The sequence below is a fragment of the Dipodomys ordii genome, unplaced genomic scaffold (assembly GCF_000151885.1).
Source record: "Dipodomys ordii isolate 6190 unplaced genomic scaffold, Dord_2.0 Scaffold1, whole genome shotgun sequence".
In the NCBI taxonomy this organism is placed as follows: Eukaryota; Metazoa; Chordata; class Mammalia; order Rodentia; family Heteromyidae; genus Dipodomys; species Dipodomys ordii.
This window is the reverse complement of record NW_012267217.1, coordinates 63,030,855-63,044,246: the sequence shown is the minus strand read 5'-3', so window position 1 is coordinate 63,044,246 and position 13,392 is coordinate 63,030,855. Positions and strand designations below refer to the sequence as shown.

Sequence of the window (13,392 nt, the reverse complement as noted above, 5' to 3'; positions counted from 1 at the left end):
GGGATGAAGATTTAATGCCCTGGGCAAGAAATCTAGCTAGGTGTTTCTGAGAGGTAGGTATAAGAAAGTGATAGGTAGGCAAAGGCTGAGCCTGAGCTGGCAGAAAGCAGAGGAAGCAGGGACGGAGGTAGAGGAGGGGGGCCATAGTGGAATGAATGTACCACCTGAGTCCAGGAGACTAGCAGAGCATACTGTTTAACCAGATTGCCAAAAGGACTGTCCTTGTTAGGAGTTTCTGCAGATGGGATAGGTCAGCAGGAAAGTACATCACAGAGCTGGGACACCATGGGCTCTAGGGGGCGGGGCTCTGAATAGCTTAAATGCTCTGTGTTTAAGTTTAGGCATTCTAGGGGAAATGACCCTCAGAGTAAACAGAGGGACACAGACTGGGTAGGCAGAGCTCAGGGCAGGGAGGAGCTGCTCTCAGGTTCATAGGTTCCATGTCTGACCTCGGAATTCACAAATCTGGAGAAGATTATATATATATATATATATATATATATAATATATATAATATATATATAATATATATATATATATATATAAATATATATATATTTTTTGTTGTTGTTGTTGTTGGTTGTGGGGCTTGAACTCTGGGCCTGGGCACTGTCCCTCAGCTCTTCAGCTCAAGGCGAGCGCTCTACCACTTGAGCTACAGCGCCACTTCTGGTTTTCTGGTAGTTTATTGGAGATAAGAGTCTCACGGTCTCTCCTGCCCGGGCTGGCTTTGAACTGCGATCCTCAGATCTCAGCCTCCTGAGTAGCTAGGATTACAGGCGTGAGCCACCAGCGCCCGGCAGAAGATTATATTTTTAACAGAAGGCATCTCCCACTACTGAGGTGGGTCATAGGGAAGTGCACCACAGTCTTTCCTGAACAATAAACTGTTTGGTATAACTGCAACTCCTGCCTGCAGCCATTTGTAATGGGAAAGCAGAAGGAAGCCATGAGCCAACTGCTGTATTGGAAGGAGAGGTGGCCTCCTGCATGTGAGGCTGGTGATGCATTGAGCATAATATCCCTGAAAAAGGGACAATTTATCCTATTAGTTTGAACAGATGAAAAAACCTGATGCTCAAGAGATGAAAGTTGTTTAAAGAATAAGAATGGACCTCAATATAGTTTTGAGAAAGGGCAGGAGAGACAGCATAAGACACTTGATAGCCATGCTTTTCTAGATTATAGCCTTTTCCAGATCATGTGATTTTCTCCACAAATGTTTTCCTTTAGGGTCTTGAGGGCCAAAGATTATCTATATTTACAACCCCGAATGTTCCCCCTGTTGTGCTATTCTGCTAGGAGCTCAGGATAGGCTAGGGTATTTTCTCCTTTCGTGTTCAAAGTAGACTTGAGATGTCATCGCTGGGCTCTTGCATTGCTAGGGCATGAACCTGAGGAGAAGAGCCTCTCCTATTCTCTCACTCAATAGAAACTCCAAGCTCACAGGGACAGAACTGGGATCTGTAACACTGTAACACTGCTGTTACTGTCTGTGTGCCTGGGGCTGTCACCCAATGGCCATAAGCAAACAGAGAGGGCAGTAGGTGCAACAAGAGGGAGGCAGGTTTGCCTGTCACACTATGGCTTGTTTCTTTTATTCCCCAGAGATTCATCCTGGCTACTCAAGGATCTGCTCAACTGTCCTATCTAGTCCCATGACCTACTTTTGAGCTGAATGAAACACCACATGAAGCTGAGATGTGTTTTTTGTTGTTGCTGGTGGTAGTGGGGGTGGACTTGAACTCAGGACCTGAGTGTTGTCCCTGAGCTTTTTCACTCAAGGTGAACACTCTATCACTTCAAGCCACAGCACCACTTCTAATTTTCTGGTGTTTAATTGGAGGTAAGAGTCTTACAGACTTTCCTGCCTAAGTTAGCTTTAAACTATGATCCTCAGATCTCAGCCTCCTGAATAGCTAGGATTACAAGTGTGAGCCACTGGCACCTGGATTAAGATGGTTTTGACACAACAACCTAGAAACACTGGAACAACTGTCTAGAAACAGTGCCATCTCAGGTGGGCGATGGCAGCATTAACGAACTCTTGGTCAACCTTTCCTATGATTCATGTGGTAGGAATTGGGGGGCAATATATAGCTCTACTGTTCTTCCAAGTAGGAATACTGGAGACTTGAATACATTGTCCTCAAGTTCTGGCTGAAACAGTCCTTTCCTGAGATTCCAAGAGTGGCACTAACTTGGGATAATTGTCTTCTATCTTTCCCTCTCCTAATGTGAACATGTTACTGCTGACTTTGCCTCTCAGAGGTGTGCAATTTACCTGAGTCAGTTAATTGAGTTCCCCAGGCCTCTATTTCCACAATATAGAAGTAATGAAAGAAGCTCTATAGGCTATTATGGTGGTTAAATGGCAATATGCACGTCAAGTCTCCAGAACTGAGCCCCACACAGAGCAGATGCTCAGCAGTAGTTGCCATCATCATCATAAGGGCACATTCCCTGTGCCTCATTCACCACCACTACCACTGTCTAATAATACACAGTCTGGAGGAGAAAAGAAGTGCTCTAAAATTATTCCCAGAGCCACCTTGCTTATAAGGCCACCACCCAGAATCTCTGTAGGCACAGAGAAATCAACCTTACAACTACAAAAGCCAAAAGGTGAATGAACACAACAGAACCCAAGAGTACAGCTGCAGTGATTAGAGAACTATATTACAGGCTAAATCAAAGCTGATTTAAATGAGCAAGCAGATGCTTAGCGAGAGGGCTCAGGCAGTGGGAGGACAGTGGAACTGGAAAGGAAAGTATGCTTCCAATATACGTCTAATATTTGGAAATCTCTCTTACATAGGCTCAAAAAGTTCAATGTAGGGACAGAAGAGTTGTTGTAGAGGAAAGAGCTATTTTGCACTAGCCAGTAAGTATGCAGCAAGTATGAGCCATTCCTAAGCACCCTTTGTAAGCGAAGCCAGTGTCAGAAAGGAGGCTACTATTGCATAACACATCTCCCATGGTGGCTTACTTGTTGCTGTCTTTGTATTCATAGATATGACATCCTTGAGGCAATCCAGTCTCGTGGTTGACGGTGAAAGCAAGTTTTAGCTGAACAAAGAGAGAAGAGAAAAACAGTGAATTTTAGGCAGCACATTCTACTCATTCTAACAGATGAAATGAACAAAGAACTAAACAAAATCAACTTCCTCTAGCATACATGTTCCTCTCTGGGAACTGCCCACCTGCAGGAACTCTACTATCAACAAGGACTGTTCATCCTGCAGGTATTCATGGAGTGCTCCTTTGGGCTTTTCACTGTGCTAGTTGTAGCAGCAAGGGGCTGTCTTCATGAAGCTTGTAGTCTGGTAGAGGAGCCATCTAACCACATTAAGGAACATGACACATATAGAGGTAAAACTTCATATTAACGAAGATTTCCTGAAGCATGAAAGGAGTTTCCTGTGTTTCTAAGAAAAACTACATCGAGTGGGATTTGGGGATGAAGGAATACATAAATTGTTAGTGGAGGAAGCAAAGTGAGTTCTACTGTGCACAGCATATACAAGAGTCCTAGGGCAGGAGCTGTATCAACTGAGGGAATGGTTGGTGATGTTGGACCCCAATAGAGAAAGGGGACACAGTGAGCTGTGACTTTAGGGAGGAAGGCCAGGTTGAAGAGGCAGAATCTTTGTGGCCATACTGAAAAATTTGGCCTTTACCATAACAGCAAAGCAGAGTTCCTGCTTTTAGAAAGGGATGGATGGTGGCATCAGAGTTCTGTGCTGTAAGACACCCCTTCTCCCTGTCTACGTTGTAGACAGAAGCCTGCTGGGGCTGGGGACTGCTGCCGGAGTTGAGTGGTGAGGGTGGTGGGAGTGGTGAGGGGGATGAACTACAAGGATGCCAGGCAAGATGGACAGAAGGGGACAATTGGACGTCGATAGTAGGAGGAAGTTGTTAGGAGTAAAAGATAGGTTTGATGCTGGCAAAGGAGTGGATAGAAATTTGGGATGGCTCATGATTTTGATCTAAACAACCAAGCAAGTGGTCATTCCATGGCTGAGAGGGGAGACTGTAGGTGTGGTTTTAGACATGTGGTTAGGGAAGATGAGGACAGCAACCCTGGGGAAGTCCTGGTTCTTTCTGGACTCTGGTGGGAGGTCCTTAAGTAAGCACCCAGTCCACAGAGCTCAGAAAGGCTCCTGGTCTTTCTAGGGCCAAGAGCCAATTATTATCTTTAATGAATTTGTAAATTATAAATCACCAAAGTAATTTTTCTTTTTTTGGTCCGGTTGTGGGGCCTGAACTCTGGGCCTGGGCGCTGTCCCTCAGCTCTTCAGCTCAAGGCTAGCGCTCTACCACTTGAGCCACAGCGCCACTTCCGGCTTTTTTCTTTTTGCTTATGTGGTGCTGAGGAATCGAACCCAGGGCCTCAGGCATGCAAGGCAAGCACTCTACCACTGAGCCACCTTCCCAGCCCTCACCAAAGTAATTTATATCACCAACTTTTACATTTCCTAAGTAATTTTAACCAAAATTAACCATACTAGGAGGATACATTATTTTTTTAACTGCAGGGCTATTTACATAGCTAATGATCTGCATCATTAGATGCTGGACAAATTCTTTTCCTCAGAGGGGAACAAGCCTCTCAAGAGTAGATTGTCCTCTTACTGACCCAGATGAACATTCAAAACCAGAAACAAACCCTTCTTTACACATGAAGCCAGAAGCTTCAAGGCACAGACATGCTTTCCCTACAGAGCACTGCCTGGCCTTTCTCAGCCCTAAGTAAAACAACACACACACACACACTAATCACTTTAAAAAATTCTATCAATTACAACTACATCCTTTTCTTTTTGTAGCTGAGGTTAGGCCTATATTTCAAGTCTACATTGGTTAGAATTTTTTGTATCTTTTTACTCAATGTTTTCTTTGCTTTCTTTTCTTTTGAAGTACTGGGGTTCAAATGCAGGGCCTTGTGCTTGTGCTCATTAGGCGCTCTTCCACTTCAGCTACACCCTCAGCCACATGATGTTATAAGTTATAGATTTATAGCTTAGAAAAATTACCAGAAATGTAGGGGAAAAAACCTTAATTTGTAAAAATTGTTGCCTCATATTACTTATTGGAAGGACTAAAAGATCAGCAAAGGCAGAAGGTTAAATAAGCTCCACTCCAGTCACATGTGGAATAGCATACAGTCATTAAACTGCTCAGGAACATATTTGGGGTGGTTGGATACAGACGGCTCTGTGCTTGATTATACACCCTGAGAACCGTGTGAAAAAGAACAAGGTTGCATAAAAGAAGGGTTGGGAGGCTCCAGTGATTCTTTAGTATCTGCACTTTCCAGATCCTTCAGGATAGGCCTGTGCTACTTTGACTAATACCTCCTTCTTTGCTTTGTTTTATGGCTAGTGAGTAACATTCTTATATAATTCTAAGTTTTTCTGGCTTTTCTGGATGTTTGGTCCCTGGTTTCAGTACAGCTGGTCTTCACTGAGTGCCTGCCTGCCTGCCTGGCCACTGCACCAAGAGTACAGCATCCAGCTTCCCATCTAATTCCCAAGTGCACTTCCTTCTTCCTTTATAAAGGGGGCACTGGAGCCTCTGGGCTGCTCAGGTTGCAAAGGTGATACATTGGCAGGGCAGGCTGCATGCAGGTGTGTGGACTTCATGTGATCAGAAGGAAGTCACGACAGATTTCAGAGCAGAAGACAGCTCACTTTAATGGTCACATAGAGAACGGGCTGAGATGAGAGTCTCCTTCCTGGGAGGCCATTATGGTGGAACAATGAGAAGGTAAGATTTGGACCTCCCACAGGGATGTGGGCGGGATATAGCAGGAATGGGAGGAAGCGAAGAAACAAGCCTGACAAGACCAGAAATACACACATGTGGAGCCACATGACATCCAGAATCTACCTCCCAGCCCTGACTTCTCATGACTAGGTGAAAAATGAGGGATGATACAGAAGCTGTGGTCTGCATCATGAAGCCATGGTAGTTTCCAGAGGATTCCCAACATCAGGAAACTCCACACACACCAATTCATCAATACAGGTGGTGAATGGTGATGGGAAGGGAAAGGAGCACACTCAGAGTTAAAGAATGGAGAACTCCTAGTTATCAAATGCCTACAAAGTAACATGAAGGCCACATGAAGGCGGCATTACTATTTCCTTTTCATAGATGAGGCTCTTGGGGTTGAGAAAGATTAAGTAATTTAGCTGGGCATGATGGCAAAAACCTGTAGTCCCAGAACTCAGGAAAGCAGATGTAGGAGGATGGAGAGTTATAGGCCAGCATGGGCTATACAAGTGGGTGCAGGGGACGGGGGTGGGAGGAGAGGGATGTTGAATAATTTTTTCACACTAGAATTTTTTCACATTAGAACCAGAATTTCAACCTAAGTCTGATACACAATGGAAGATTCCTCCCGTAGTAGGCAAGAAGCTGTCTGGGGATGCAGATATGTCTGCAGGTTGGACAAGGAGGATCTGGAATGTTCCTGAGTAATTTTTGTTCTTTCCTGAGAACTATTAAGAGGCTAAACTGTCTACAAGGGATGCAGAGTTTGGTGAAAGAAAAAGTGGAAATTTGAGGAAAGTGATGAGGGTTTGAAATTGCTTCTTTGGAAAATAGGAAAAGCAGCTGGACAAGAAAGGGCAAAGGACCACCAGGGAGCATTAAGGATCCACCTGGAGTATTTAGGATGTGAAGTTACTGTAGCAACTCTGTGCCTGTTGTTGATTTTTTTTTCTAGCAATCTAGGCATTGGCATGATGGAAGTCAGGTTGGTTGTAAGCCGAATATCTGCCAGGAAAGTTTGAGGAAGAATAATGGGGCTGGGAGTGGTGATATGACATAGCAACAGTTGGACATGGATAGACCAGGGAACCTAAGGGAGGATGGAAGGGGCTAACTGGAAGAAAAGAGATGGGTGACAGATGTTCTGCATGGAGCTGATATTTATTGAATATGTCTCCCCTAAGCTTCTTTTATGTGTGATTTTACTGAATCATCCCACTAGCCTTGTGTGGTCAGTTCCTAGGTTTAGACTGATTTAATAAGTATTTGACTCAAATTGGCAGAACTGAGTTGAGGACCGTTCTCTGTACCACTGGCCTATCCTGGCTTCCTAGGCCAGTGAATTTGAGGTAAGGAACCAGGACAACTGTAGGGACTAGAGGCTGTGGTCAGACAGCAGGGTGTGTGTCTGATCTTGGAGAGGGTACTCAGTCACAAGATCCAAGAGGAAGCCAAGGAAATGGAGAGCTAGAATGGAAGGTGTATGGGAGGGATGGTGGAGAGATCTTCCAAGAAGCTCTGAAATGCTGGTGACATGCTACTTCCAGATAAATCGAACTAGAAAGCATGTCCCTACATGTGTGAATATATTCATGGAGGACTACTGTGTGTAAACTTTAATTCATGAGTGAATGAGTCCACTGTAACAGATACTGTTACAGTGAAGAACTAGCAGCAGACATTTCCTCTTTCCCAACAGTATCTCAGTTTTACTAAACTATTTACACATATCCCCTGTCTTTGGCCCAGGGTCCCCCAGAGGGAAGACAAAATCTCTAGTTCTAGACTTTAGATGTCAGAGAGCCGTGGGAAGCCCAGATGCTTGAAGTTCAAGCCTAGGAACTGGTTCAGGTAAGAATGTGCAACCTAAGGCCCAAAGGCTAAGATGCTTAGCACCTCTTGGCAGGAGGGCCAGTGTTGCGGCAATCAGCACACTCCAGGGCTGAGAGCAGAGGACTCTAAGGGGAAGTGCGACAAAAGACCTGCAGCAGAGGACAGCCAGCCTCAATGATGGCATCCTGCTTACAGCCTTCATGCCAGCCATTCTCTTCCAAGTGCTCAATGTTTGAACAACATTGACACAAAGTCCATCTGTGCCATTGGCTCTCCTCTTCTCCTAACCCACTCTTACCATGGGGCTAAGTTACTTTTCTAGAATACAAACCTGAGGACACTTTCCTCTTTCAGTTCCTTAGCTGGAGACATAGCGATGCTAACCACAGCCCAGGCCTTCTGGAGTTCAGCTGCTTTGCATGAACAAATCTAGACTAAAGCAGGGTGATGAGGTAGTTGTGTAGCAGTCAGGAAGTTCAAGGTAGACAACAGAAGTGTAAAGGCAAAGTCCAGCTCCTCAAACACCACCCCCTCCTGCCTCAAGGCCTTTATCACAGACCATGGCAGATGTCCAATTTCATTTCTGCAATTTTTTGTGTATGCTGGTCCTGGGGCTTCAACTCAGGGCCTGGGTGCTGTCCCTGAACTTCTGTGCTCAAGTCTAGCATTCTATCACTTTAGCCATACCTCCACTTCTGTTTTTGGGGTGGTTAACTGGAGTCTCACGGACTTTCTTTCAGGCTGGCTTCAAACCATGATCCTCAGATCTCAGCCTCCTGAGTACCTAGGATAATAGACATGAGCCACCAGTGTCCAGCAATCTCTGCATTTTTTATTTCTTCTTTTCCTTCAGTGAGCAACTCTGTTTTGCATCTTCCTGCTTGGTGCTGTGTCACCAGTGGTGCAGACTGCAGTGTTCAGGTGCTAAGGCACAGAGCCCTTCTCTGGACACTAGATCTTTTCCACATAAGCAGGACTAGCCAGGACACTGGTGGGTCCTACCACTGTCCCTGGTGACAGCATGGGGGCCCTCATCAAGGCTTGAAAGGACCACACATACAACAGCTCAGTTTAGTAAGCCACCTTGCAGGAATGGCAGCCACCCTGGGACTTCACCAGGTCTTTCTCTGCGACATCAAGTAGGAGAGCTGACCCTTGCCAGCCTTTTCCTGGGAATGGGAGCTCTTGATGGACACTTTCCAACTGCATAACCTTCCTGACATTTGATGAATCGGTGAAGGAAGCAAAGGCTCACAAGGCTGCTCCACTGGCCTCTGCTAGAGAGGAAGGAGGCCTCAGTGAGAGAAAGGTTTTCATCCCATCTAAGGGCAGGCCAGTCTCACTGGACAGAAAATGGAAGAGCTTCTACTTCCAGAGACGCAGGCTGAGACCATACAGGAGGGAAGGATCTGGGCAGCCAGAGTATAAGACTCCTGCTGGGACCTCTTTTCCTTATGCTTCCGGCTCCAGGGGTGAGCCTCAGGGCAACTGGGCCCATGGACTGTGTGAATGGCTCTAGGAACTAGGGAGTTGAAGGGTTACAAGAGAATCTTCCCCAGACCCTGTGAGAAGGTAAGGTATAGGCCCTGCTGTGTTTGTTGGGCCTGCAAGAGGTCATTCTTCAGCCCTAGGGCTCTTTGGGCTGGGAGGCCATGGAGGCCAGCAGGGCATCCTCCTAGCAGGTGGCTATAGGTAAGCAACAATTGGTAGGCTGAGGATCATGGAAGACTACCTTAGGGATCTCAGATACTGCTGCTTGGAATAGAGGCTTCAACAACACCTTAGGGAAGGCATGAATGTCTCAGGCTAAGAGGAGAGAGCAGGGAGTCATTTAACATAACTAGTAAAACACATGGTCCTTACTTTGGATCCCTGCCCAATGAAGCCAGTGGGCCTGATCACATACCTAAGGAAACACAATGAAGGGTGATGGAGTAGTAAAGTAAGGGGTGGCCAACTGTGCATGTCCAGTGCTCCCAGGAAGTGAGCAAGTCAGTCTTTAATTGTTCATATATACAGTTGACTTGTCCAAACAGCTACATATCTAGAAAATGTTATGCCAAGGCTGCTGGGTCCTAAACTCCATGACTTAGAGAAAATACCAACTTAGACTTCTGATGCTTTTGAAAACTCCTGGCCTGACCTTAGAAGGGCAAAAAAAAAAAAAAATTTTTTTAAAGTTGAGGAATTCCCTGTCTTAACCACAACAGCTGCAAGATGACCTCTCATGGGCAACCAGTCTGCTCAGGCCTTGGAAAGTACTTATAGCCCCACAGGACAGAGCACTGGCTTTCTTTCTAGAAAAGACTGTGTAGAGGACCTGGGAGCTCAGCTCCAGGGCTCCCCTCAGAGGATATAACCCAGAAAGGTCACTGGTAAAAGTCAAGTGTTAGTTCTTTGGCCAGGACTGTTCTAGATCCACCCACCATGGTTTCTCCAGGAGGTCTGTGAGCTTGCTCCAATTTGCTAGCTATTAGGGCTAAGGTTCAAGTGCAGGTCAAGAACCAGACTGGTAAGCTTCCAGCCACCCCATGGTTGATGCTTCTCTTTGCAGTCTACTCACTGAGCCTTGTAGTGTATCCAACTCTTCCTTAAGCCCCAAATGGGAAATCCTACAGTAGGAACCAACATTTTAGGATTCAGACATGCATACCTAAGAGGAACAGACAGGTTGCTTCTACCTGAAGCCTTGGTTTTGTAATTGAAAATCTTATTAGGAGGAAATCTTCACATTCTCTGAAGTGATCTTTAGTTTTACTTCGTTAGTCTTCATTGTTTGGTTTGGATTTCTTAAGCATTATTTCTTTTTTCCATCTCCTCTTCACTTTCTTTTATAAGACAAAGATGCTGTGGGCTCTGCTTTAACTTGGTTAACAACGATTCTACGGCAATGTATTAAATTTCTTTCTCTTAAGTCCACTGAAGTCTTTTTGGACTTGGAGAGAGCTTTTTAAGAAAGAACTTGCTCATTCAGCAGGATTTTCCTCCCCACCCCAAGCTCTGGTTCTGACCTGGAAAAAATAAGAGTGAGAAAGAGCAAGAGAATCCTGCAGTCCTGACGCTCAACTTCACAAACCACAAAAAAGGACCTCGCTCCAGTAACGTAATCATGGAGATTTTTGGCACCTTGGTCTTTCAAGAAAAATACATCCATCTGCTGGCAAAGGGACCCATCAAACTAAATCCTGTTCAGCATGGAGTTCCCGATTCATTAGTGTTGGAAGGTCTGTAGCGAGGCTGGCTGCTCCCACTGGATGACGCCTCCTGAGAGCGCCGTCTGTAAACCCCACAGCTGTGTTTTCACTTAAGGCCACTTCTCCTGACTCCATTGCACCTTGTTCCAGAAGCTTGTTCTATTCTCATCAAGGCTAAAAATGACAGAATAAGGCATCTTCAATGCTGAGGGTTGACCAGCCCAGAAGTAAGGCCTGTCATACAGCTAGCATCCCTATCCAGTAGATATGAGTCTTGCAGAATAGCGGAATTTCAGTGAGAAAGCCCTAGCCCACAAGTCAGTCATGGCAGAGAAGAGGTGGCAGCAGCTTTTTTGTCCACCTGACTGGCCTCCCCCTTTTCTGAGGGTTGCTTTATGGCTCACTATCAGGACTGACTGCTCACCACTGTCCCCGTAACCCTTTACCTCATCACCGAGGATACCATTGCAGAAGAGCTCATCTCACACCCCATGCTCTCCTGCACTGAGGATCAGAAGTGTCTATGCTCCCGCAGTTTCCTGATCAGATGTCCCTCAGTCATGAAGTCCTGTTTTTTGGCCTGCCAAATTCCCAAGCAGTATGATAGTACTGAATATGAGACACCATGAGCAAGCCTGCACATAGCAATATAGCCAATGAGAAGATCATGTAGCCAATCTGCTCATTCTTCTCAAAGCTGGGGAAAAGTTGAGGGTCTTCATGGCCAACGAGAGCAGAAAATACTGTAAAGAACCATTTCTGCTCTGCTCAGAGAGCAGCATCAGTGAGGACCATAGACTGCATATAACCTCTCCAAACCCATGCATCTTGGAGAATACCACCTGTCTCCTAGTTTCTAGAATGTGTCTGTTCTGCCACCTTCTGTCTGCTCAAAAGCCTGTGGTCTCACACTAGGCACAGAAGAACCCATGCCACAGACCTCATCAGAGCCTCCTACTTCAAAGTGGCTGCTTCAACAAAATAACGAACTAAGTGGCTGCAACAGGGCTTCCATCACACACGCAGAAAATAGAAGGTGGAAAGGAGTGTGGGAGGCCTATGTGACAGGCTGTCTGCTCAGGCTCTCCCTGGGACCCAAGGAGGCTCTAGGAAAGCAATACATGTAACCAGGTAAGCCAGCTCATCTAGCAGCCTGGCCTTCTTCAAGGGCATTTTGACCATATTCCTCAATTCCATCCAAGTTAATCTTAAGAAACAGCTTTGCAGAATCTCTTTCTCCGTTTTCCACAAAACCCAAAGCTGTCTATTATGATATTTAATGTCCCGAGCTTGAGAAACTACTCTTAAGAAGAAAAGTATTCCTCAACTTTCAATGAAAGTCATTATTTCAAAACAGCCTTATAAAAATCTCCCCATTCTCAACAGTATTACTTCTGTTTGTTGTATACTAAAGCCAGTCACAGGAACTATACTCTGTATCCAAAGATGTTAGAAACCTCCTATTACTTCTGCTTCCTCTCCTGACTTTAACTTCCTGTTGGGTCCATTTCACTGTTTATCCTTTGTTATAAGAACTCTCACATTCTTTTTTTTGGAAATAGATGAGGGTGTACTTGAATAAAGCAAGATTCTTCAAAATGTAAGCTGAATATACATAAACGTATGAGAGAGAGGCAAGTTCAACTACAACCTATGAAACAACAGCATGATGGTAGGCAATCAGTTCATGGAAGAAGGCAAGTGGGACATTCTCATACATCCTCCAAGCCAGTGATCAAGCTGGCTCTCTTCTTAAAAAAACAGGAGAGAACAGAATGATCTTCCAGGGAATTGGCCTCAGTTTCCAGGGACTTGAGGAGTCAGGAGTTATGTAAGCCATGCTGGGAGCCAACAACTTTGGCCTGAATTTGCTCTCTGCCTGAGTCTGGGTGGCAGTGGGCTCTAGGGCCTTAGGTTCCACTTGTAAGCTGAGTTCCTCAATGGCTATCCTTGTGGTAGGTCTCCAGGAGGAATGCAGCATTCTTTCTAGGCTCACTAGAGGAAAGCATCTATAATCAGCCATGCCATATCTGTTGGAAGAGAAGCCCCAAGGTCCCAGAAAACCTAGTGTGCACACCTTCAGATGCTTTAATGAAGAACAAGTAGAGGTGAAAAACTCTCTTGCATAAGGTTCATGTCTAGATTCCAGGCTAATCTGTTTCCTTCCTTCTAGCCAAGGCCAAGCACCTGAACAACATATTCCAGGACAACACTGTCATCTTAGAGCAGCCAATCGAGCCTCCCCCTACTTCCCGTTCCTCTGCTCCCATAGCTTGGGATAAAACCTGCACGAGCAGGCTTAGCATATCTATTGGCAAGAATCACTCTCTGCTACCAATGTCTAAGCCACACAATGCCCACTGATCTTACACTGCTTAGTGGATTGCTCAGAACAAGCTGGAAGGGGCAACTAGCAGGCTGAGGTTACCTGAGGTTCCTATCCCCATCCAAGATAATTATCTGTGTCTTTGTTTTCTTTACCAAACAAAGTATCAGTTTAAAAGATGGTGTTCTACCTGTGGTAAAAACCAAAGAACTCATGAGTGCTGAAAGGCTTAAAGATAGACTATACAGAAATTCATAGCTA

The 13,392-nt window shown here is 45.3% G+C and overlaps 1 protein-coding gene across 1 annotated transcript in view; it reads right to left on the bottom strand.

The window, feature by feature from the left end:
- The window catches only part of Dis3l2 (DIS3 like 3'-5' exoribonuclease 2), a 356,978-nt gene that overhangs the window by 31,086 nt on the left and 312,500 nt on the right, over positions 1-13,392 (bottom strand). Inside the window, exon 15 of the mRNA XM_013021392.1 lies at positions 2,990-3,069. Within this exon, the coding sequence (XP_012876846.1) occupies positions 2,990-3,069 (80 nt within the window). The remainder of the gene's footprint in view (positions 1-2,989; positions 3,070-13,392) is intronic.